Raw genomic sequence first — 26068 nt, forward strand, 5'->3', positions numbered from 1 at the left:
TGTGATGCACGCTAGCGCCCTGGGGCTGTTTCGCGAAACACGAACAATTGAGCAACAAATACTGTTAAACGGAGAGTATTTTCTTCCCTATTAATACTGCTCTGTCAATATTTTCCGTATTGACAATAGTATTGAACTTGTGAGTGCCCCTTTATTATCAATAAATATTGAACATGAGGACACTTAAATCTTTGGTGAAATATCTACACGATCTTTGGTGCGGCATGAAAGTATTGTACCTCTTTGCTATGTGTTGTAATTTTTTGCCCTGTTTAGTATTTGAATATCTCTGCAAAGTTTGTTTACGTACGTGTTGAAAGCTGAGTGAATCGTTAACAAGTAACATAAATATAATAGTGAGCGTAGTTTAACACCAGAATGGATTCGTATCAGAAAAGACGTAAACCTGGATATTACTCAAACAAATCGAAGAAACCGAGAAACTTTACGTTGGAACCAGGACTGAAAGGTTTTATTTGCACGTGCAACATTAGGGAGAAAGACTGTATTAGAGAAGCGTATAATATACTTAATGAATACGCCGACCAGTTATATGGAAACGAGAGGGTAATAATATTGAAATTGTGTTATACATTTCTGAAAACAGTCATATTAATGTTAACGAGTTTTCACTAACTAATATGGCCTGCAGGCGTTGATTAAACAGTGTAGCGATATTGTTGTTTTCCGTGAAAGGACGTACCAGTGTTTCTAAGACGAAATTGTAAGGTATGTTACAAGCAATATATCAGGGGGTCCAGTACCACACTCTAACCCCAGATGGTACACGTCCGATCATACAACTGATGCATCCATCAAGTTAAACAACAGAACTATGATTACGGTAGTCGACAATGTGCCGCCTTCACAGTGTGTTGAATTCATGAACACGAGCGAAGAGTAGTTCACACGTTCATTTTTAATTGGCTGCAGTACGTAAACCACACATTTAACACCTCACTTATTTTATGCTGTCATAGAATTTTATTTGTCATGCACGTGGTATAAAGGTACTGTTGAGCCACCATCTCGTTTGCTATTGTATATATTTATCCATCTTCATGCATTTTACATCTAATTAATGAAATCATTCTACACACATTGTATAGTCACACAGTAAGTTATATATTTTGAACGTTTTAAAGGAATATGTTTATTTTATGCCACACATGTGTAACAGTCATTAAATATTAATGCATCACCCAGAACCAAAGGAGATTAGCATATGTGACATAACACATATGGTGAGAAAAACATTTTAACAATTATGAATGAGGTATGTTTCAGAGGTTTTAATTGTCAAGTATCAGTACAGTATGAAATTAAAGCAAAGGAATATGACACAAACATTTTAAGAAAAGTTGAAATATTATGTTCTCGGATCATATAGCAATTTGAGCAGATTAGATCATTTTATTACACATTTTAAATCCTTCTATTGTATAGAAAGCTGTTTCTTCAAACCATGTTTTTGTAATGTTTCTGGAGACATGCAGTGATACACTGCATACTGTAGTTAGTAACATATGAAATAATTGTATCCTTATGTACATGTAACTGTTTCCGGTTTATTAAGCCTAGTAACTGGTGTGTCAGAGTATCTTTGATTTGTGTCCTACTTATGTAGGCTATAGCATTTCACAGTTTCTGGCTGTTACAGTTTTCCTTGATATGCACCAAGCAGTTGAGAATATACAGGGATGCAGTTATCAGTACTTTGAGCACTTGAAAGTTTTTTCCGATATGACGTTTTTTTTTTTGTTTAGTCCTGTAATGCATGTACTAGCTGTCTACTGTCAAATAAAAATTCTTTTCGCTCCAGAGGTATTGCCCCAATAACAGCACTGCATACATGAGGTAGCTGTAAAGAAAGGCATCATAAGAGTTCTGTAGTAGCTTTTCGGGCACACAAGTCATAAGTTTACTTAGCAAATAGGTGGCTGACTATGCACATAGTGTGTTTCCCCAAGATGATTTTGGATCAAGATGAAGCTTAACTGAGGACATTGTTACATAGGCTGAAAAGAGTATTTCCAGTTTCAGAGTGGTTAATTTGTTTACTCCAAATCATATACTGAATGTTTTGAGTTGTTCTGCACTTTTCTTCGTGAGGTATCTGAGGCCCTATCAGCTGTAACAGTAGTAGTGTCACATGCGTGTAATATGGATTTACATGGCATCATATTGGCCATTAGAGGAGAGTCAGATTCCACCCATCTGCTTGATCCATGATGTCATCAATATGGCACAAATGGCTACTTCCAGCATATACAAAATTATGAGAATGATGTCACTACACACACATGCCAACAAAAACAAACAAAAATAAAAATTACACAATAACATCTCACTCCAAAAACGGAAAATTGGAGGTTTATGGCAGGGAGAAACTAAATGTACAGCAACAAAAAACACTGCATCATCCCAAAACAAATTATTAAAACAATTAATTTACAGAATTCTACCTAAAGTAAAGGAAATTATATTTTCTGTTAGTTTCACAGTTAAGCTGGGTCTGAATCCATGCTGAGAAGAACCGAGAATATTGTTAGCAGGTAGATCTCTATGGCTTTGGATTTGCTTGCAGGCCTCTATTATTTTCGAAAGAATAGGTTTTAGGAAAATTGATTGTTAATTACTTGAACATGACTTACCTCATTTTATCTGTAATGGACTGTCCACTGTCATTTTTAAACATGCTGGGAAACAACAACAAAATTAGACAAACCATAAATATATGCTTTTGAGCTGCTTAATTTTGCATTTCATTTCATGGTGTCGCTTAACTTGACATCTTTCCATTCACGTGAACTGTAGAAGTAGTGTGTCCAACATGTTGTAGAAAAGAGTAAGCATCCTTTGGATCGTGTTCATATTTGTAATTGGACTCAGCTGCAGTAAAAGAGCTTGTATCACAGACATTAACAAATAGGTGATGAATTCATCTGGTGTGATATCATTACAGTCATTATTTTTATAATCCTTGCTTCTCCCCAGTTGAGCTCTACAACATTCCAAGCAGCTTTTCATGTGTTGTGGGATTTATAAATATAATTACATTTTGTTAACCTAATTTCTAATCTGCATTTACCCTTTTAATTTGATCTAACTAGCTTTGTCTGCTTCATAATAACTGATGTTCTGAGCCTGTGTAGATAGGGTGTGAACCACTTATGGATGGATGTTGAGTCATATTTTCAGACTGCTGCCATATTTATTTTCAGAACCTTTGGGTAACAGTTCTTAAAACTTTGGGTGAGTACATCGATAAAAACTGCAAATGCATTCTCAATGCTCTCCCCCCTCCTCTTCTCCCCCGCCCCACAGGTAGGGGTGGGGGCCCACATCTCCTTTGTGAATACTTGCTTGGCCACTACGGGCCCTCTGTCCTTGCAGAGGTACTCTCCTTTATGTGCTGCAAGTCTGTCATTCTGAAGTTCTTATTTTGTGTCTTTCTATCCACTGTATGGTTGTCTTCATGCTGATTGAGCTTTGATCTGGTTTGTGTTTCGGGCACTCGCTTTCTTACCTTCCGGCCATCTACAGCTTTTCATTATCAATTATACGGATCCGTTGTTGCATCTGACTTGCTGCTTCTTTCCTAAATGATGCAAGGAAGGTTGCCCAGTGCGGTGCATATTTGAACTTTTGGGATATGGAGAGTAATGGGAGGAAGTGTGTCAAGTACTTCTTTGATGGTAGCCCCCCTGGTCACACAGATTTCGCATTGTTGGTGCCTCAGCTGGAAACTCGCCAAAGAGTATGCCCATCATGGCTGGGGCATGGGGATTCAAGGCAACCAAGTAGCCATTACTGTGTGTGGGTGGTGTCCATGGGAGATCCCCCATACGGAGTGGGTTGTACCATGGCAGAGGATTCACCTGGCACTGTCAGTTTCTTCATAAGCTATTCCATGGGAGGGGCATAGAGTTCAGTCACAAGGCAAGAAATGATTCCCCCCGATATTTGGTTTGTTCTAGGACAAATGGGTATTCATTTGTGACTACAAAGCCATTGTTCTTAATTGAGCACCTTGAGGACAGGTTTGGGGAAATTGCAACGATTTCGAAACTGAAAAAGTGGCTCCATTCTACTCAGTCATGGGTGCTGTTCACCTGCGACAAGCTGCGTGACATTCCTATCACTATAAACCCACCATAAAAGTCTGAATAATATATTATGTTTTAGGTATCACTTGCCAGGGACATCTTCCTTTACAAACTAATGACAGTCTGTCCGAACTGACCTTTGAAAGGCCTAATGGTACTAGCCAATCTGCATTATCCTCAGTCAACAGGCATCACAGGATGCGGATATGGATGTGTGTGTGGTCAGCCCACCAGTCTCCTGGCCATGGTCAGATTTGTGACTGGAGTTCCCACATAGTCATCTGGCTCCTCAGTTGGCCTCAGAAGGACTGAGCGCACCCCGCTTGCCAACAATGCTTGGCAGACCTGGATAGTGACCCATCCAAGTGCCAACCGAGCCTGACAACACTTAACTTCAGTAATCTAACTGGCACCAGTGTTACCACTGTGGCAAGTCCTTTGGCAGACTGGTGACAAGTTGCACACTTAACATAACAGAGCGGATACTAGAGCCTTCATCTTGGCCCTTAAAAGTGACTCATTGCCTGAGAAGGTAAGGTGATGGTGTATCACTGTAATGTCAAACTGTATATTCCTCATCCCATGCGGTGCTACAAACATATACGATTTGGACATTTGTCTTTGCATTACAATGCCAGCCCTGTCTGTAGGGATTGTGGCTGTCAGTTGTACGTGTACACTCTTTGTGCCCCATCTGTGAGGAGAACTATTCCACCTGTTGACCAGACTTCGCTGATATCAAACAAGAAAAGAAAATCCAGGAATACAAGACCTTGACCACCTCTCACATCAAGAGGCCAGTAAAAAATATGATTGTATGCTTTTGCTATGACAGTATCGTCCTCTTTAGTGACTGTGCCATCAGCCTCCATGTCTTCTACATCGGGCCCTCAGGGCCACTCGATTTTACCCACTCCCCTAGTGGTTGGATCCTTCTACTGCTTCTCCCTCACTCCCTATGGGAGTAATGACTCCCTATCCTTCGGGAATGTCAGTCCCCAAACCTCAGCTGGAGAAGCAATGCCCTTCTCTGGCAGTCTTACCAGGAAGGGATCCCTCGAGTTGTGCTACCTACCCAGGAGCTTTCACCCTGCAACCAGATGTGAGCCGGTGGCAGGAGGAGCCACACATTGCAGGTCGTAGGACTTCCCATTCCTCCTCTGTCCTCCAGAATTTAGGGCAGACAAGCCCTTGTAGAAGTCTAAATCATCTAAAGGCAAGAAGTAGTCCTCAAAAAAGGGGGGGGGGGGTGAATTTTGATAGTCCCAATGCTGCCGGACCGCACATGTTCAACTCTGTATTGGTGGCAGTGTTTCTGGTGACTGCTATGACACCGAACACCCCACCTCCTCCAACGCACCCTAATTTGGAGCAGATGTGTATGATTGTGTATCTTCACAACCTGTGGTAGCAGGTGGCTCTGAGACATGACATGCCTCCTTGGCCCCATCACGCCCCACCAATCCACTAACCAATGGAACTGTAGCGGTTTCCCTGCCAGTTGGCTGAGAGCTACAATGTCTTTAGTGAACTTCCCATGTTTTTTGCACTTCCCTCCAGGAAGCTCGTTTGGCACGAATGCGGACCCCTACCCTCCACGGCTATCAGGGATATTTTAAGAATCCCACTGACTATGGAAAATCGTCAGGTGGTGTTTGCACATACATTCTCGACCCTGTCTGTTGTAAACACGTGCCACTCAATATGACTTTGGAAGCTCTCTCTCTTTGTGTGAAAGCACCTCTGGAATTTACCATATCTAATGTGTATCTCTCTCCCAACGGTGAAATGTCCTACAATGCAGTATCTACAATGTTTTCTCAGCTCCTCCACCCTTCTTAATATTTAATGATTTCAGTGCCCAGTGGGACTACAACCATTGGCCATGGTAAAACTGTCGAAAACTTTCTTGCAGAATTCAATCTTTGCCACTCAAATACTGATCGTTCCCACACACTTCTGTGTGGCATATATGGGTCTTATTCTACTACTGACCTTTGCAGGTCAGGTCTTGTCCCAAACATCCATTGGAGAGTCCATGTTGATTTGTATGACAGTGATCATTTTCTGATTGTTTTGACTCTCCCTTGTTGTCGCTTGCGTGTGTGTCCAACCAGAAGGGCTCCCTCCAAAGCTGATTGGGATGCTGCCATCAGCCTTCACATCCTACCACATGCAGGTATCAGTGTGATTGCCTAGAGTACAACTGCCCATCAGAAGACAGTACCTTGGTGGACCCTCGAAATTGCTATGTCCATTAGAGATCACAGTCAGGATCTCCAATGCCATTGTCCTTTTTCCTGGTAGGGAGCTGTATCTCCCACAATGAAGGCGAAGGTCTGGAGTCCTGATTGCATTCACAGACAGAGTCTCTGCTCTGAATTCCATTTTTCCCCACTGCCGCCTCTTGTCAGTGAAAAATTGCATGTGCCCCACCAGCCCTCATTGTATGTATTTCACCCTCAGATCTGCCTCAACCTCTCCATTGGACTGAAAGACTAAGTAGACGGTGTGGTTTTTCACCGCCTGTTTCTGAATATCCTTGGCTGATGACTACGGTCAACGGACGAACAAGTTTTGCCTGCACATATACAGGATGGGAGGGAACTATGCTGCCTGTCAAATGGGTACAACATATTCACTGCAGAATTGGTGGGCATTGCTTGAGCCCTCAGCCACCTTCATTCTTGCACTTGTAAGTTCTCATTATTTGGCAGTGACTGGGTAGTTTTCAGGCTATCAACCAGTGCTACCTTCAACACCCATTGGTTGTGACTGTTCAAGATCTCCGGTATGAGCTGCACCATGCTGGATAGCCGGTTGCCTTTCTATGGACCCCTAGTCACATTGGGGATCACAGGGAATGCACGTGCCAACCGGTTGGCCGAGTTGGCCACCAGGATGCCGATTTTGGAGATAGGGATGCTGAAACCAGACCCGCAGTTGACTATACGTTTATAATTGTTGGGGAGACTTGGCATGCAGATTGGTGTGCCCAGGTTTTGTGAATAAATTGCTAAGCATACAGGAGACCACAGCCAAATTGCAGTCTTCCTACATGCTTATTGCAGGGAGTTGACTGTCCTCTGTTGGATTCGCATTGGCTGACCCACAGCCACATCATTTGGGGGGAGGGCCCTAATTTGCCCACCTTATGACAAGAGTTAAACTAACTGAAACACTACCTCTGATGCTATCAGACGATGACAAAAATGGCAGATTTGTTTTTTGCTTTTTACCTCTCTGTGTCATAGGGCATGTCAGCCTTCTCAGCCGCTTGAGGGATTGGAGAGTTGCACCATTGCCTGCTACGACCCACAGGGCTCACGGCTGCCCTTGCTCAGTGGTCTGGCCTGGTTTCTGCCCTTTCTCTCTTTCTAAATCGTCTTATTCTTTTACGCCTGTCATTGGTTGAAAGACACACATTGTCATTTTTCTCTTTCCTAACATTTTATTTTGCCCATGTAGGTAGTTTTATTATGGTAGTGGAGAATGTGGAAACACTGTTCAGGTGCAGAGGTTGTGTCTCCAGTCGCATAATGTGTCCCAATGATCCTCATCTGATTTCTGGGCTGGGCTGCTCTCCCATCTTCACCCTTTTACTCATCTTTCATTTGTACTTTCTTCTGTTTCTTTTCTTTTTTTCTTTTTTTTTCCATTCTTGGATACAGTCGAGTCCATTGGGATTGGTCTTTTGTGTCCTTCCTGTCTGGGGGCTATTGTCAGCGTGGCACACAAAGAATGAAGGGACCAATGGCCTTTTAGATTTTGTCCTTTTAACACCATCCATCTATCCATCCGTTGTTCTCACTTTCAAGCATGGCATAATTCCATCTAATGATCTGCAACTGCGTCCTGTAGTTGTCAATCTTTGGTCACACAGTAGCCTAATATGCTTTGCTTTGATTCAATAAGATAAGGATTTGTTACATTTTGATTTTAACTATACATCTTCAGAGTCTCAGTGAAAGTAACTATTGAACCCTAACTAGTGCACATCTTCTTCAACATTATCGAGACAGGATGACTGCCTTGTTGGATTGTTACTAATACAATACAGATTGTGTGATATATGTGATATATAACTTAAATGATAGTGAATGTTTGTTTGTAGCTGGTATACAAATATGACAGCTATCTTTGTCTTCCAGGAGTCAAGAAACTGGCGAGAAAGACCTGAGAAAGCAAATGAGGAATCAGATGGAGAAATTGAAACAGCTCTAAGTAATGAAATAGAATCAATTAAGGCAGAATCAAAGAAAACAGTTGACGGAAGAAGATTCCAAGTTGTTGAATCAGGAGCAAATAACTGCCTGTTCATCCGTACAAATGTGAGTCTGTTGATTATAGAAATTTGTTTTGATTGCTTGTGGACTCCTATATTGTCAGTCAATTCTTGTGGTTTATTTATTTGTATATTCACATTTGGTAAATTTCACTTATGAATTTTACGTTTTCATTTTATTGAAAAATTTTGTGCATGAGCAAGCTCATAGATATGTTACTGGCACTGCATGGATGCATAATCACATTATTGTGTCCATATCTCTTTGATAAATACCAAATAATAAGCATATTAATAATTATTGTTGGCCTGCATAAAATGGATTGATATATAATTGAGCAGGACAACTCATAAAGGATTATACAAAATAACTCTTTAATATATACTTCATTGTTTTCTCAGATGACTGTTAAATTTTACAAATAGGTTGTAACTTTGTGTAAAGCAGGAGGTATTTCCCAGAATTATGATTTGAGTAATCATAACATGACATTTTGCACAGGGTAATATTTTCAGTGTACCAGCTTCCATGTCTGCCGTATCCATTAGAGAGTATGAAGTTGCCATGTGAATGGTTACTTACAGAGCCTTTTTATTCTTTTCAGTTGGATGATCCTGTAGATTTAATGCAGCATATTCTTAAGGACATAGAAACATCTAAAAAGCAAAAGACTCGTTTCCTTCTACGAATGATTCCAATAGAAGTAACTTGTAAGGTAAAGTACCATATTACGTAAACATTTTGCATAAATTTATTAGTTCTCTCTATTACCTGTGTACACCTGCTGTCATATAGTGTGTTTTTTATTCTGCATTCCAAATGCCTAAAGACCTGAACAGAGCAGTCTCCAATTACATTGTGTTGTTTAGTATCTCTTTGGTTTCATACATAGATGAGGGCACAAACACTAGCTTTTGAAATTGGCAGTTCCTCCTTCCACAAAAAGAAAGAAAATATAACTCATTTACTGTGAGCAGACATGCATGTAACTGTCAGGTGATTAAGATGACAGTGCAATGAATGAATGAGATGTCCATCTGTGGGATAAACAAGAGCATTCGAAACAGCCCGTCAGCTTTGACAAGTGACATCATATGAAGCTCTAAGAAGCTACACAGAAATGATTTGAATATGATGATCAGTAACGTTACATGTTGCCATGAAGTGAAAGTATAAGCATCAGAACTGTACTACTCAACGATGATACCATTGCATGTGAGCATTATCGGAAACACCTCGTGACGTTACTCTAAAGAGATACAGTGCTGATTAAGGAAGACTCATTGCACTTTCAGTGCTTTCAGTTGTGCTTTTACTGTCAAGCCCAATTGTGTGTTGACTTATGATAAGCTGAGTGAAGTGTTCTCACTTTCAGATGCAGTAATATTGTGGTCAACTAATACAGATTATTAATAATAAATATTGAAGCTAATGAGACAACTGCAGGAAATTGGGTGTTTTGTGTGGGGACAAACTGAAGTCCAAAACAACAACCGTAAATTCACGATAACATAGGAAACAAATGAACCAGACAGCTCAATACAATGTTTAAAAAGCGTAGAAAGTGCAAAATTAGAGCAAACCAACTGTAACTGGTACTAACATCAGATGACCTGTATTACTCAACTTATGACTAGTTTTCATTGTTAGCTGTAACAGGCAGAGACTTTCTTTGTTGGTTCTGCACATTTTCGAGATTTTGTCTGAGATAAACTCATGCTGCAGTGTTCTTCAGCACATCAGTGAAGAAGTTGGCACAGAAATAGCCAAGTAAAAATTCTGTGCAATTCACATGTTTGTTTATATTCAAAACTGACTTCACAATATTTTTATAAGTTACCACTATGAGTTTTTGGATAACTTATTTCGTAGCAGATAAGCATTTGTGATTCACAGTTTCTGCCAAAGAATATATCACCCCTATTTTAATTGTATATCAGTGCAAGTAAATGTGCATTATTGAGAAGTTTCAGAGGTTACCATTATCCTTTATGAAATGTATTTGCAATTGCAGATGTGAACTACTATCTGCTGTATAATGGATGGAATGACAACAATGAAAATTTATGCCTTACCAAGACTTAAACCTAGATTTTTCGCTTATCGCGGGTGGTCAGCTTACCATTTGGCTGTCCGAGCGTGACTCGTGGCCAGACGCAAACTTTCATATGTCACCAACAAGCTGTCCACAGTCTGTACTCATACATTCATTATGTATTTTTCCATGTTGGGGAGACCAAACATTTTGCTTGGAAGTTACCTGCACAGTGTCGGCAGATAAATATGATATTGCAGTGCCTGTGTTATTCTGAATTATGATGCAAAGTTCCTTCCGACATCCTGAGTAACACTCTTCCATCAACAGTGTTCAGCAACATGAGCCTGTAAGACAGAATAGCACCTCTTGGTGCTCCCAACAACAGACTCAACAGCGCCCCCTCCTCCCTAGTATCCCTCAATAGTATTGAACAGCACTCAGTCTCATCATCTTTAAATTCAATATTATGATTAACAACGAGATGGTGATAGCTCCTATTTCCCATCCCCTCTTATGAGGCAAACTTATGTGACATAATAGATGCATAATCATCACAAACCCCAACCAAAATAACAGCCACAAAAACCTAAATACCAACATCATGCCCCCACCCCCCTTCCTTACTTCTTCTTAACCAAAGCAAGATTCACCAACTTCCACTATCACTCCAGGCACCCCTGACTATACCCTATACATAATAAATTCACCACAGTTCTCTCTGCCGAATGAAAATAGTCAATTACTATCTGTTTCAAAACATCAGTTTCATGGATATTTAACAGATAACTGGTAGCAAAAATAGTATGTCATAACTAGAGTCACAACCTCTCAAACAATGCACATTGCCTGATGGACCATCAGATATTATACTGCTGACACCTTCACATGTAGCTGATGCAAGGATGTTGAGACGAAACGTGTCAGTATTATATTGTTACCAATATATGATATCTGCAGTTGTCTCTGATGGCACCTAAAATTAATAAAAAAATTACATTTCACTCCAGAATATACAACTATTTAATATTAATTTTGGATCCATGTTGTGAATATAACTAATATAACAAACTAATGAAACAAGGCTTAGACTGTAGATTACCTGAGGTCTAAGAAACGGGAATAAAACAAAGAAATAAAAGAAATGCTAAATATGTTACACAACTGCAAAACACAAAATGACATTTGATCACAAAAAGGAATTAGTCAAACTGGGCAAAATTTTTATTTTCGAAAAGAAATTTTGTTTCATTATAATTCAGAGTTCAGATAATTGCAATCACAGTTTTTTCTCAGTACAAGGACAACCAAAGATAATGCTTAATCTCTTGATGTGTAGAAGCTTCAGTTCATAAGCAAAGAATGTCACTTATTACTATACCATGGGTGAAAGCCAATGACTGGTATTAAATACTCAAGTTGACCCTATTTGTGCAAACATCATTCATCTGTGTACTTAAACAATCATTTATACTAGGCTGTTCCAACTCTCGCACTCACCAATGGACAGCAAGGGTCCCATCGGCACAGATGGGCAAACAGATGACACATTTGCGGCTAGGCCATAGCTAATGGCATATCCCCTACATTGATCCTACTGTGCTGGCCAAGCATGTGTGGGCTGTGGTGGTCTGGTACCTCATGCTTGTGCAGAAAGCTTTCCATTGACTTCCTGGCAGATAATCTATACTTACTGCACCTGCTGGAGGGTGAGCTGAGGGGTGCCGATGCTCTGTGGAGCAACGTTGGAACAGTCTAATCTACACCATCAAACAACCTTTGATTAAGTTATGAGAAACACCCTATCATGTTGTGGCAAAAGTTGTTTTGATATTAATTTCTGTGAATGGTACCAAGTACCAATACAGACATGTGAACTTGTATAGTAGTTGTGCACATTGTTCTAAATTACTCAGTGAATCAAATTCTAATTTAAGTGAACAGTGTAATAAATAAGAAACAAATTTGGTAACTGAAGTTTCTTTTAAAGTAAAGAAATTGCCCTCAGATTGTTATGGGGCAAGCTCTGTATGGTAGGCTTAATTGGCATGTGATAGTGTATCTGATATAAATTAATGTACATTTATTGTATTGTGTCTGCAGCTCGTGATCTTGCGATAGTGTTCTTGCTTCCCGCGCACTGGGTCCCGGGTTCGATTCCCGGTGGGCTCAGGGATTTTCCGTGCCTCGAGATGACTGGGTGTTGTTGTGTTGTCTTCATCATCATCATCATCATCATCATCATTCATCCACATTACAGTCGGAGGAAGGCAATGGCAAACCACCTCTGCTAGGACCTTGCCTAGTTGGCAGTGCGGGTCTCCTGCATTGTCCCCTACACTCCTTGGAGTATGTGACCTCATCATCTTATTGTTGTGTATGTAGACTTTGGGTTATCTTAAGTCTTCAATACTTCTTCATTAGCTCACAACTGAACTGTCATCTTTTGACCTAGTTCAGACTTTGGGCAGCATACAGATCTGTTTTCACCAGTACTAAGATTTTGTATTCACACTTTCGTTGGTTTCAGTATTGTGCAACTAAATTGTCATTTTTTAACCTAACCAATCCCTCACGCTAGACATAATATCAAGAGTTCTGTTCCTGTTTGCAATCATACATCATCACACACCACAACTTCATAACATCACAGCTTAACCTGAATGTATGGTGTCAGTATGTTCAGTTGACTCATATTTGTGATTCTTATTTATTGTAGAGCCAGTTTTTCTTTCTGTGATCGCTTTTTGTGTGCTGTACTCTTTATAATAAGCTCCTGAAGTTGACATTCTTACATTCACAGACATAACCAAGCCACTACACTAGGTGTGTCATAAAAAATTTCCATGGACCGAACGAGTAATGTTAATTATTATTGTTCTCCATTTTATACAAACTTTTATAATTTTCAACTTCTACAAGGTGTACAACATTGCTTCCGTCGATTTTCCACCAACATTTGAGGTTTTAATGAAACAAATTGGTTACACGCTTATCATTTAAAGTATTTTCCATTGCTGGTCAATACTTGCTCCCATCTTTCGGGCAGTATACGAATCCCGCATCGAAAAAATTGTTCATCATTTGAAGTGATCGAATTTGTGACTTCTTCATGAGATTGGAAGTGTTGGTCAGCCAGGCCATGCACCATTGATCTAAACAGGTGATAGTCAGAGGGAGCAATGTCTGGAGAATACGGCGGGTGGGATAAGACTTCCCATTTTAACATTTCCAAGTATGTTTTGACCTCGTTTGGAACATGGGATCCAGTGTTGTCATGCTGTAAAATCACTTTATCATGCTTCTCACTGTATTGCGGCTGTTTGTCTTTTAATGTTCTGCTCAAATGCATTAATTGCATTCGATATTGAAGACCTGTGATTATTTCATTTGGTTTTAACACCTTATAGTACACAACGCCGAGCTGGTCCCACCAAATGCAAGGCATTATCTTGCAGCCATGATTATTTGGTTTGGCCATCAAAGTGGAAGCATGTCCGGGATATCTCCATCATTTTTTGCATTGAGAATTTTGTAATGAACCCATTTTTTGTCCCCGGTCACAATGCGATGCACATATCCCTTCCGTTTTTCCCTCTGAAGCAACTGTTCACAAACACCGCTCAATGTCTCTTGGTTTCAGCTCACACAGGACCCAAGTTCCTTCTTTCTGAATCATGCCCATAGCCTTGAGACGTTTTGAAATGGCTTGCTATGTCACTCCAACTAATTGTGCCAATTCTTCTTGGGTTTGACATGAGTCTTCACTCAGCAGAGTCTCCAGTTCTGCATCTTTGAAAACATTCTCTCTTCCACCACTATGCGGTCTACAACGTTAAAATCACCATTCTTGAAATGTTGAAACTATTCACAACACATTCTTTCACTAATAGCGCCCTTACCAGACCTACTTGAGGGCATTCAATGAGACTCAGCTGCTGTTTTCTTTGTATTGAAACAAAACAGTAACACCTCCCGCAAATGACTGGAATTAGGCTCATAAACTGACATTTTCAATCAAGAACGACTTTATGCTGCAAGCACAAATCGACTAATGTTTGAATGAGGTTATGTTGACCGAGGTCCAAGCTAACTGCTTGACTTCTGCAATGTGTTTCTTTCGACCACTACTTACCGTTGTCGCCACCTATAGGCAAACAGCAGTTGCAAAGTTGTACACCTTGTATAATACTGCAAATATACTAAAAGCATAATAGAAAAAAATTAAACTGCTGTAATACTAACGTTTCTGATTATTTCCACAACAAGAAACTGAATAGTAAAGGCTATAAGTGATAACAATACGCACAAAAAGACTAAACTCCACACTCGGGCCCTATGGAACCCCATTGACCAGCTGCCATGCCATCCTCTGCCATATGGCGTCATTCATGCGCGGTATGAAGGGGGACGGGATCAACACACTATTCTCCAAGCTGTTGTCAGCTTTCCAGACCTTGATTGTTTTTCATTAAGATAGCTCTTCAGTTGACATCACAAGGCTTTGGGAACCTCATTCCAGTCCTCCCACCAATTAAAAAAAATCCATAGCAGTTCTTGGAATTGAACCCAGATCCTCTGCATGGCAGTCGCAAGTGATGAGCAGGAGACGGGTGTTAACAGTACATGCATGATTGGGATTGTAGATCTGTGAATTATCTCTGCTTCCAAGAATTTGGTATGATATGAAGCCCCATGTGCTGCTATCAGAGCCCTTAAATGCCGACACACACAACCCAAGAGGGTCCAGAAATGTCCCTGTGGAATTTCCATCCATGCATGTTGCAAAATGTGAACAGTTGTTACGAGGGGGTTACAGTGAGCAAGTTGGTAGTTAACCATACCTCAGACATATTTGATGGCTAACATGTCATGTGAATGTGTACACTGAGGAAACAGCTAAACATTTCATTGTTCGATGAAGACATGCACATTCCCTGTACAGGGTGTTGGTCGTGCAGAAATATGGTATGTATTGCCTGAGAGAGCAGCAATTTCTGAGACATTTTAACTTTAATATAGTTGTAGCCTTTCATATTGCTGCTAGTACTTGAGAGATTGTGTATTGTATCCAATGCCACCTTAAATCTTCTTACTTAATGTGTCTACTATGGCACTCACCAAACCAGCTGTCAGTTTGTGACCCTGTGGTGCTATCTAACAAGTATACAGCCTCATGGTAGAACAACTTGATAATAGACCTTGTTCCAAAACATTAAATCTTAGCACTCTGCATGTCAGTGTTGTCATTCACATGCCCACTGTACTCAGAGGCATTTTTGGTTTTTGGGAGTGGAAGACAACACTTCCTGCCATAGTCAGAACAGTAGTCATCTTAGTCTTTAACACCGCACCTTCTCAAAAATTTAGGAAAGTGACAATTATGAAATTGGTCAGAGGTTATTAACATTTCTCCTGTCACCTTTTTTTCTGTCCTTCATGGCGTAGGTAGAAACTGTTTATCATCACTTTCTCTGGTGCATACACAAATCCACAGGGAAAGGGTCACAAGTTCCTGGAAGTCTGCAATAGGCCGAGTTCATGAAGTTAATGAAGCACTAACAACTACGGGGCATAATGAAGTCAGTGTAGCAATACAACAGCTCCAAATCGGTAACCAATCGAGACCGGAAACAAACTGTCAGCTTGACTGTTGTCGTGATACAAAACGCTACAAATTCCAGCAAGGAGAGAGTTGTGCTACTAGCCCGGATGTCAGGCTCAGCGTCAAACGGTCACCATTGGGTGATACCACGTGACCCGTATATACCGGCAGGGGCCCTTCTTCTGATGGCAGCCCGCTGCCGTCAGTCGTAGCTGTAGTACCTCCAACGTGTCCGCGTCCGTGCTAGGCAGGGAATCTGTATCACTGCAGATACAAAACCTTTTTTTATTTTATAGATGGGCTTAACAATAGTATATTTTAATATTTCTTGAAAAAATTCCCTGAGTTAGTGATGCATTACATTTTTTCAGAAAAGACAGCACTTATTGTATGGGAACAGGTCTTTAGTTCTCTGTTACTCCATCAAATCCATGTTGTTGTTGTCTTCAGTCCTAAGACCGGTTTGATGCAGCTCTCCATGCTACTCTATCCTGTGCAAGCTGCTTCATCTCCCAGTACCTACTGCAACCTACATCCTTCTGAATCTGCTTAGTGTACTCATCTCTCGGTCTCCCTCTACGATTTTTACCCTCCACGCTGACCTCCAACGCTAAATTTGTGATCCCTTGATGCCTCAAAACATGTCCTACCAACCGATCCCTTCTTCTAGTCAAGTTGTGCCACAAACTTCTCTTCTCCCCAATCCTATTCAATACCTCCTCATTAGTTACGTGATCTATCCACCTTATCTTCAGTATTCTTCTGTAGCACCACATTTCGAAAGCTTCTACTCTCTTCTTGTCCAAACTATTTATCGTCCATGTTTCACTTCCATACATGGCTACACTCCAAACAAATACTTTCAGAAACGACTTCCTGATACATAAATCTATATTCGATGTTAACAAATTTCTCTTCTTCAGAAACGCTTTCCTTGCCATTGCCAGTCTACATTTTATATCCTCTCTACTTCGACCATCATCAGTTATTTTACTTCCTAAATAGCAAAACTCCTTTACTACTTGAAGTGTCTCATTTCCTAATCTAATTCCCTCAGCATCACCCGATTTAATTTGACTACATTCCATTATCCTCGTTTTGCTTTTGTTGATGTTCATCTTATATCCTCCTTTCAAGACACTGTCCATTCCGTTCATCTGCTCTTCCAAGTCCTTTGCCGTCTCTGACAGAATTACAATGTCATCGGCGAACCTCAAAGTTTTTACTTCGTCTCCATGAATTTTAATACCTACTCCAAATTTTTCTTTTGTTTCCTTTACTGCTTGCTCAATATACAGATTGAATAACATCGGGGAGAGGCTACAAATCCATATGAACTTTAATTTTTTAGAGAATATATGTTTTATTAATTTCAGAGGAAGTATATGTTATGTATGTTGCTTTTTCAACATAGTGCTTTGATTTTTCTCTGTAACTGCTTGTCCCTATATTTTCTGTTACATTGATGTAACGATTATTAAATGATGTTATCCTCTTCTGTGACATTTTGTCTTGTCCCTCGTTTCGCTCCATTCCATAAAGATTTAAGTCTGTTGTCAGAATTACAGATTTCTGTCATATGTGCATGTTCCTTGGTTTTTTAAGTTCTTCTCTTAGTAATTTTGTGTAATTTTTTGTAGTGTGACTATTGCAGGATCTTTATTCGTTCTTACCAAGACACACATTTCCCTTGTCTTTCATAAGATACTGGTAGGTCTTGTAGAGTGTGTGTTAAATATCAAGACTCATATGCCACAGCTTAAGAAATAAATATGGTACACAGGTGCCAAAACATACCTGCATAGCAAAAAGGGAAGAAGAAATTGTATTATTACAGAATATGGGGCTATGAAACCAACATTTATTTTGCATAATGGGATAAAACAAAACACAGAATCTAAATCAAGCAATATCATTATTTCAATGCTATCCTGAGACTTTTTTCTGTAACTTTACAATGTCAATGAGTTTGTTTATTAAATAATGTTTTGTTGCCAATCACAACTGGTAACGGGCAGCAGAAAAATTTGTTTGATAAACAAGCACATTGTCTTCAGTCACAGGCTTTTATCAACCTTTGTAAGAGATGAAAAAAAGGAAAACAAATAGAAAGTCAGTGAGGAAAGACATGTTTACTACACTTCTTTAAATATACTAAAATTTGCAAAGATATCAACACCAGAAGAACAGTGTGAACAGATCCATACTCTGAATATATGTAGAACAGAGCAATAGCAATTTGTCATTAAGATTACTGAGAGAGGACAAACATATAAGCCCAGCAGTACCTTCTCATGTAACTGGTGAAGTCAGTTTCAAAGTGGAAACGTGAAAGTAGCTGCCCATACGCTTCACTGACTGAAAGGGTGCAAAACCAGCATACAAGTGAATACAGAAAGAACCGAATGTTCTGATTCTTAGAAGTGGATTTGTAATGTCACAACATTCTGCTACATTCACGACTAACCATTTCAGTAGTGACAAATAGGGAACTATTTTATAGAAGAGGGCCATGTATAGTGATGAGAGCTTAGTGGTCCATGCAGCTTGTCCTCTACTGATGTCATTTTCCAAAAATTTTGAGAATGTGACATATTCCAGAATATGATTGTACTTGAGCAACAACAGTTTCCTCACTAAATTACAGTTCAGATTTCAGAAAAGTTGCTTAACTCAGAATGCCATTTACCCACATTCAGTCCCCCAATTTTACGAGAATTAAATAACAAAAAAGTACCAATTGGTATTTCCTGTGACATATCTAAGGCATTAAAATGTGTGAATCACAGTATTCTCCTAGATAAACTGAGGTTATATGGAACAAATGGATAATGACATCTCTAACCAAAAGAATGCAGATTGTTGTATTTAATAATGCAACCAATGTAAGGAAGTGAGATTCTCCTGAATAAGGAACAATCACTTATGGGGCTCAGCATGGCTCAGGAGTGGGTCCTCCATTGATTCTCATATATTTCAGTGACCTTCCATCTGACATACAACAATTAGAATTCATCCTGTTTGTAAATGACACTAGTGTTGTATCCAATTGAAACATACGTAGAACAGAAGAAATGATAAATAATGTTTTTAAAAGTATTATTGGATGCAAATGGTCGGACTGTCAATTACAAAAAGACACAACTTATTCAGTTCAGCACATCTAGAGATATTACAGCAGTGATAATTGTCACATGTGGTGAGAAAGCCATAAGTAGTGTGGAAACAAATATTTGGGTGTCCCCATTTGTGAGAATTTAAATTAAAAAAATACAGAAACAGACTGCAGTCGTGTTTGTGAGTTACATTTGTGTGTGTGTGTGTGTGTGTGTGAGTGTGTGTGTGTGTGTGTGTGTGTGTGTGTGTGTGTGTGTGTTTATTGATGACGAAGGCCTTAACAGCTGAAAGCTATAATTGTGAGAGTCTTTTTGTTGTGTCTATCTGCGACTCCTGCGACTCAACATCTCTGCTATATGGCGAGCAGCAACTTTCTTTCTCGTAATATAGAAACACATTTTTGTAACAGTTAACACAACTTTCTTTGGGCACATTTACTCTTCAGATCATTGCAGAAATTGGAGAGGGACAAATCGGTAACTTAACATGTTTTGCATTTTTCATTTAATAATGCCATATGGAATAGTGTTGTGATGCAACTCTATCTTTAAGAAAGGAAGTCTTCATTGCTCAAAAACGTACTGTAAGAATAAGATGTGGTGCTCATTACGATCACCTTGTAGACATCTGTTTAAGGAGTTAGGCAGTTTGACTACTGCTTCACAATAGATTTATTCCCTCATGAAGTTTATTGTAAATAACCCGTGAGAGCTCAAAAGATGTCCATAATTAAACCTCAAAAGAAAAAATAACATTCGTTATTCTACATTAAGGTTGTTTTTGAACAAAAAGGGGTATGCAGTGCTGTCACCAAAATTTCGGACCACTTACCCAGTAACCTGACATTGTCCATGTTGGACTGTGGTTTGGAAACTGCTTCTGTTTGGGATGTAAAATATAAATTATAACATATGACTGTCAACCGCTTTTCTTTTTTCGTCCTATGACACAGATAACTGTTTTAATTGATATTTTAAGCCATTGGAAAATGTCTATAGGTACATTACATATGTAGAATTGTGGACAGTTGGGAATGTGAGTCTCACAGGAAGTGTGCAAGGGATAAGTCCCTGCAGTCGCGCTATTCATCTGTGTCCTCGGTGGCTCAGATGGATAGAGCGTCTGCCATGTAAGCAGGAGATCCCGGGTTCGAGTCCCGGTCGGGGCACACATATTCAGCTGTCCACATCGAGATATATCAACAACACCTGTCGGCAGCTGAGGGTTTCAGTTAGTCACCATTGGAAAATGTCATGGAAAAGTGACTGACACAGATTATTATTTCAGTTCATCTTTCGTGTCACTTACCTGATGATATAAAATATTTGACACACAGCGAAATTAAATTTGGAAACAAACTGAAAAAGTTTCTCCTTAACAATGCCTATTTCATATAATCATATTTTTGTAATGTGTAAAAAGTGATGATTAGGAAATATTAAGTCATATCAGTATTTTAAAAATACTTGTAAATGATGTGTATGTAGCCATATTTACAGGCGAATATCTCAGGTGAATATAAAATGTCTTGTTCCACATCACTGTGTTTAATCGGTCAAATGATCCTTGGAACATGAAACTTGATTATTAACTAACCAACATATCATACTTTTCACCATATTTTGCTTGTTTCGTATTTTGTGTTTGATGTGTTTTCTAATATGATTTATGCCCCACCTTCAGCCACTTCATCATTCCTTGTTTTAGTAGTATATGTACATCATCAAAACAAATGAATGTGACACTGGGCAACACGCTCAGAGAGATGTTATGCTACTTCACTATAATTCATTTTGTTGCAGAATATCAATTTTAATTCGTTTGTCTAGTGATAAGGAACCTTGAATTCTGATGCAAGAGCTGCCATTAACTTCCCTCAAGTTGTTGTATGATGACTACATACCACTTTTTTCTGAATAACTAGGTTTAGAACAGAAAAGGTTGTGAACACTTGATGACTCTAGGCTTTATGCATTTCTATGAAATGTGACATCAATCATTTAAAACAGTTGCCAGCAAACTACTGCGTGCTGTATCTCTGCAAATTTTGAACAAAATTGGTTCAAGAATCACCAACTGTCTATGCTCATTATCAAGATGGGCATGAATCGCCAAAATGTTTCATGTTCATAAGTTTTTCATCATGAGATCCCATTGCTTTTATACTGACAGTTCTCTATGCATTCCAGGCAGTTATTGCCTCCTTCTATGAAATTTCAGATGCAGTGCCACATGTCAACAACTTGCTGCCATGGTATTGTGACACAATCTTCTTCAGGTTTATACTGGCGAGAATGCACCAACTCCCCTATAAAAGACATCACTGGCACATGTGGTGTGCTCAGTTATAACTGTTCATGCATTGCTTGAGTGCCTGCACTCCTGCTGCAAGTCTGTGTACTGTACTGTGCTGTGTTTGCTATGGTATAAGCTCATCTCACTGATATCCTGTTGATCATCAACATTGAAAGGTGAAAATGTTGTCCTTGAAAAACATTAATTGATTCTCAGCACAAGTCAGTATTTTATTTGGTTATGAGACACTGTAAACGATTTACCAAGTGAGCAGCAAATGGGAAATTTAGTCAAACAACAGTACCTTCACTTTGATAGCTGCCATCCATTTCACATCAAACGCTCCCTTACCTACAGCCTAGGTATTTGTGGCAAACGTATCTGCTCCAGTGATGAATCCCTCAACAATTATACCAATAACCTGACCAGTGCTTTCCTGTCCCGCAACTATTCTGCAGACCTTGTCCACAAACAGATCTCCCGAGCAATACATTCCTCCCCGTCCAACAACAATGTTCCTACCCCCAGACCACACAGAAGCATCCCCCTTGTCACCCAATATTATCCTGGCCTCGAATACATCAACAAATTACTCCAGGGGTATGACTTTCTCAAGTCAAGCCTTGAAATGAGACCATCCCTTGACAATATTCTCCCCACACCACCCAGAGTTGCCTTTTGCCCCCCCCCCCCCCCCAACCTCCGTAACATCCTTGTCAAACCCTACAATATTCCCAGGCCACCTTCTGTACCCAGTGGTTTCTACCCCTTTAACTGACCCCGCTGCAAAACCTCCCCCATGCATTTCCCCACAACCACCTGCTCCAGCCCCACTACTGGTAAAACATACACATTTCAAGGCAGGGCCACATGTGAAACAACACATGTCATTTATCAGCAGACATGCCTGCACTTCATAGCCTTTTACATCGGTATGATGACAACTAAACTGGCTGAGCGCATGAACGGACACAGACGAACTGTCCGCCTAGGAGATGTCCAATACCCAGTAGCAGAGCATGCCATCCAGCATAATTCTAGGGACCTAGGAACCTGCTACAACGTATGTGCCATTTGGCTTCTACCATCCAACACCAGTCCCTCGGAACTGCGGAGATGGGAACTTGCACTCCAACACATCCTTTCACCCCACCATCCCCCTGGACTGAACCTACGTTAACCAACCTCACACCCATTTACTCTTCAGTCTTCTCCTTTTTCCCTCTCCTCTTTAGCCATTCAAACATCTTTTCATCCTACATAGTTGTGTTTATCTTTATACTATATATCTCTTTACTTCTGTATGCATCCTCTTTGGTTTGAAGCTGGCACAGTACTTAACAGTAGAATATCTTTGGCTTCCCTCTGACAACCATGCCTCCATCCTTGCTACCCTCCCTGTTACCTTTACCTGTTGCTTCATAACCTGGGTTGTGAGTAACTGAATCCACTTTCCCTTCTTCCCTTTTTCCCCCTCTCTCCTCCTTGATGAAGGAACAAAGTTCCAAAAGCTAGGAATGTAAATTTTCTGTTCTGTTTTGTGTATCTATCGGCTCTACTGAGCTAAGTACTGACCAACCCTGTATCTCTTTGTTAGTATTTGTTTCGCATCTTTATATGAGATTTTCCATCAATCATTTAGTTAAATTCTTGGAAGAAATCCTCATGGGTGCCTTGCCACTTTATACCTCAAGCTTTCAATCCCTATTTTCATGCCACACCCCCCACCCTTGTGAGGACGAGGAGATTTCACTACAGTTGGCTTCTCTTTATCTGGTGGAGTCTGAATGACCTGCCCTTTCTTTTTAATCTTCTCTGACTATCCCTCTCACCTCCCTGAGAAAGGATTTACTAGTTTCTGAAAGCTAGTGTAGTGTTGTATACTGTTGTTTGTCTATCGCAGTACTAAATATTTCACCTCCAGAAGGTGAGTAATGGCCAGATGTTTTGCTTCATAATTTTATAGTTTTATAGAATTAATTTTCATTTGAGTACTTTAAGCTGTGAGAAAACTTAATGGGCATACAATGAAAAACTGTGCTTAAAATACACCCTTTATTTGTCCCATAGGCTTACTTGGATGACATCAAGGAGAAAGTGTCAGTGCTGTTTGACAAATATTTTACCAAAGAAGAAAAGACTTTTTCTATAATAATCAAGTGAGTATTGTGTTTGGTCCGTCCATGAACATCGTCACTTGCAATATTTTTGTAAAGTTTTTTAGTGAACAGTCATTTTCTCATAAAATTTGAAAATTTTAATGAAAATATGTGTGGTGTATTCCTTTCTCAGCCGGATATTCTGAGTTATTAAACAACAGTTTTCTGGCTTGTTATATAAGGGAGTGCATTATGTAATCTGTATTATAACAAAAACCTCCAATAAAAAACAAAATTTTAGTATTTCTGAGATAGTATATGTCCGAAAGTAGGCTTGAAAGCATTATAAAGGTAAAGTCCGTAGTGCTCAGCCCAAAAACAAACTTGTGGTCTGACTGTAGGTAGTGTGCAGCCTTCAGTCATCTCGGTATGAGGAGGGGGAAGGTGGCAATTCCACAGCACTGGCCACCTAGTGTTTCCAATCAAGATCACTTATACTCAATTGTACAGCAGGTTGAGTGGATCTGGAGATTTTTTGGAGGGACTGAAACAAGGAAAAATCCCCACTCTCATCTGGGATGGAACCCAAGACCTTCTGGGGCAGATCCTAGTGCTCTACTCATTAGACCACCATGACCACTTTTAGAGCACAGTCCAGACAAATAAATCAGCTGTGCGAATGAAAATGTGTAGGATGTGTGTGCATGTCTTTGTTGTCTTGAATTAGTCAACCAGCTTGATGTTATTTAATAAGGTGTTACATATTAAATTATAATGGCTACTGTTGTGTTGACTGTCAATTCATTCTGAATTAAAGACAATGCAGACATTAGTCAATTAAGTGGCTTATTGCTGTCAATAAAGATTCCCTGCATCTAAGTGTGTCAAGTCTGCGACATAATCTTGTGTTTGAAAATAAAGTATGCATTTAGGTAGAATGTGTGACATGTTTCAGTTCTTCAAAGAGAAGAAAAAAGAGAAAAATGGAAGTAAGACTTAGATAGTTGCTACATTCACATTACCTCCATTACAATATTTTTGTCAGAATTTATTCATACAAGTTTCTAACATAAGATGAGTATCTCATCTCTCACTGACAGCAGATAGTGGTGAAAATATTAACATTTTTGAGTATAAAGTCTCTAGGGACTGAGACAAATCAATCTTTTCACTTGCAACCATGATTGCCAGTCATATCGCAGTTATATCATCCATGGTGATCATGTTGTCAGCTAAAAGTTTTCGTTTCTTTTTTGAAACCTAGTTTTTAAACTGTGTCATACTGAGTTATATTGCTAGGGCCATTATTACCATGTCAGTTAAATTAAATTCCTTGATTAAAGTTTATTCTACACAGATGACTATAGTTAAAAGGTAGTTTTGTGTTTTGTACTTCTATGACATGTAATTTAGCCATACATTGTTTTAATTCATAAACTAATTAAAATATTCCTACTTTCAGCCGCCGAAACAGCAACATGGTGTCTCGTGATGACGCCATTGCAGAATTGGCAGAAATGATAAAAATGAGGAACATAAACAACCGTGTTGACTTAAAACAACCCCAATTGACAGTAATTATTGAAGTAATTCGCTCCATGTGTTGTATTGGTATACTGCCAGACTACTTCAGATTCCGCAAGTACAATCTTTTAGAATTAGCCTCACCAGAAGGAAAGAAGGGCGATGAAGATTCTGCACAGAAAGACAGTTCAGGAAAACCTGCTGTTACTGAAGAAGAAAAAGCAAGCCCATGTGACAGTGCAGGTAATGTCGATGCTTCTGAAGAAAATGGTAAAGACCAAGACTGTGTTGTGACAGAAGGAAAGCTTGCAGACGGATGCAATGAAGACCAGAGCTCTATCTCTTCAGAGTGCCAACTTGAATCTACAGATGATACAAAAAATGACATCAAAAGTCAGTCACAGGATACAACAACCGATCCTGGTGCTGGTACAGTTGATGTTACTGAAAGTGGAAATGGTGATAGTTTGTCCCAGAAGACAGAAAACTGTGCTATAGATACAAAGTAGTGTAAACATCAAAGCAAAAGCTGCTTTCATTGTTAAAATAAAGAATTGTATTTTGTTGTTCCATGGTTTGTGACACTTAGTCAAAAAACTTTTGTTTTTACACCTAAAATATTTCTCAATATTTAAGATGTATATTCTTAATTTGGCATATCAATGTACTACTTGTGTTCCAAAACAGCTGTATCTTTGTGTGGAAAACACCCATGGAACTTATTCTTTCTATGAGTTGATGCATTTATAGTTGTTTCACGGCATTGTATGTTGTGGTTTGTGGGTATTGCTACATTACTTACCCATTGTTATCCACTTTCATTTCAGAAGTATTGCAGATGGAGTGAGATCTCTGCTTATTTATTGTATATTTTCTGTACAATAATTTATTTTAAAAATAAACAAATCCAGGGGAGCTTTCTTTACATATGGATGCATATTATTATTATTATTATTATTATTATTATTATTATATTTTTCCAACTGCAGTTTCTGCGA

General features: G+C 39.4%; 1 protein-coding gene and 1 non-coding gene across 2 annotated transcripts; both read left to right on the forward strand.

The window, feature by feature from the left end:
* Positions 1-210: 210 nt before the first annotated feature.
* LOC126356273 (THUMP domain-containing protein 1 homolog) lies at positions 211-25997 on the forward strand. The gene is made up of 5 exons (XM_050007124.1): positions 211-567; positions 8261-8440; positions 9000-9110; positions 23518-23606; positions 25009-25997. The coding sequence occupies exons 1-5, from the start codon at positions 379-381 to the stop codon at positions 25577-25579; spliced, it is 1140 nt and encodes a 379-aa protein (XP_049863081.1). The 5' UTR covers positions 211-378; the 3' UTR covers positions 25580-25997.
* Positions 20247-20320, forward strand: Trnat-ugu (transfer RNA threonine (anticodon UGU)). Its single transcript has one exon. It is a non-coding gene; the product is annotated as a tRNA-Thr (tRNA).
* Positions 25998-26068: the final 71 nt, after the last annotated feature.

Source organism: Schistocerca gregaria, chromosome 3 (assembly GCF_023897955.1).
Source record: "Schistocerca gregaria isolate iqSchGreg1 chromosome 3, iqSchGreg1.2, whole genome shotgun sequence".
Taxonomy (NCBI): Eukaryota; Metazoa; Arthropoda; class Insecta; order Orthoptera; family Acrididae; genus Schistocerca; species Schistocerca gregaria.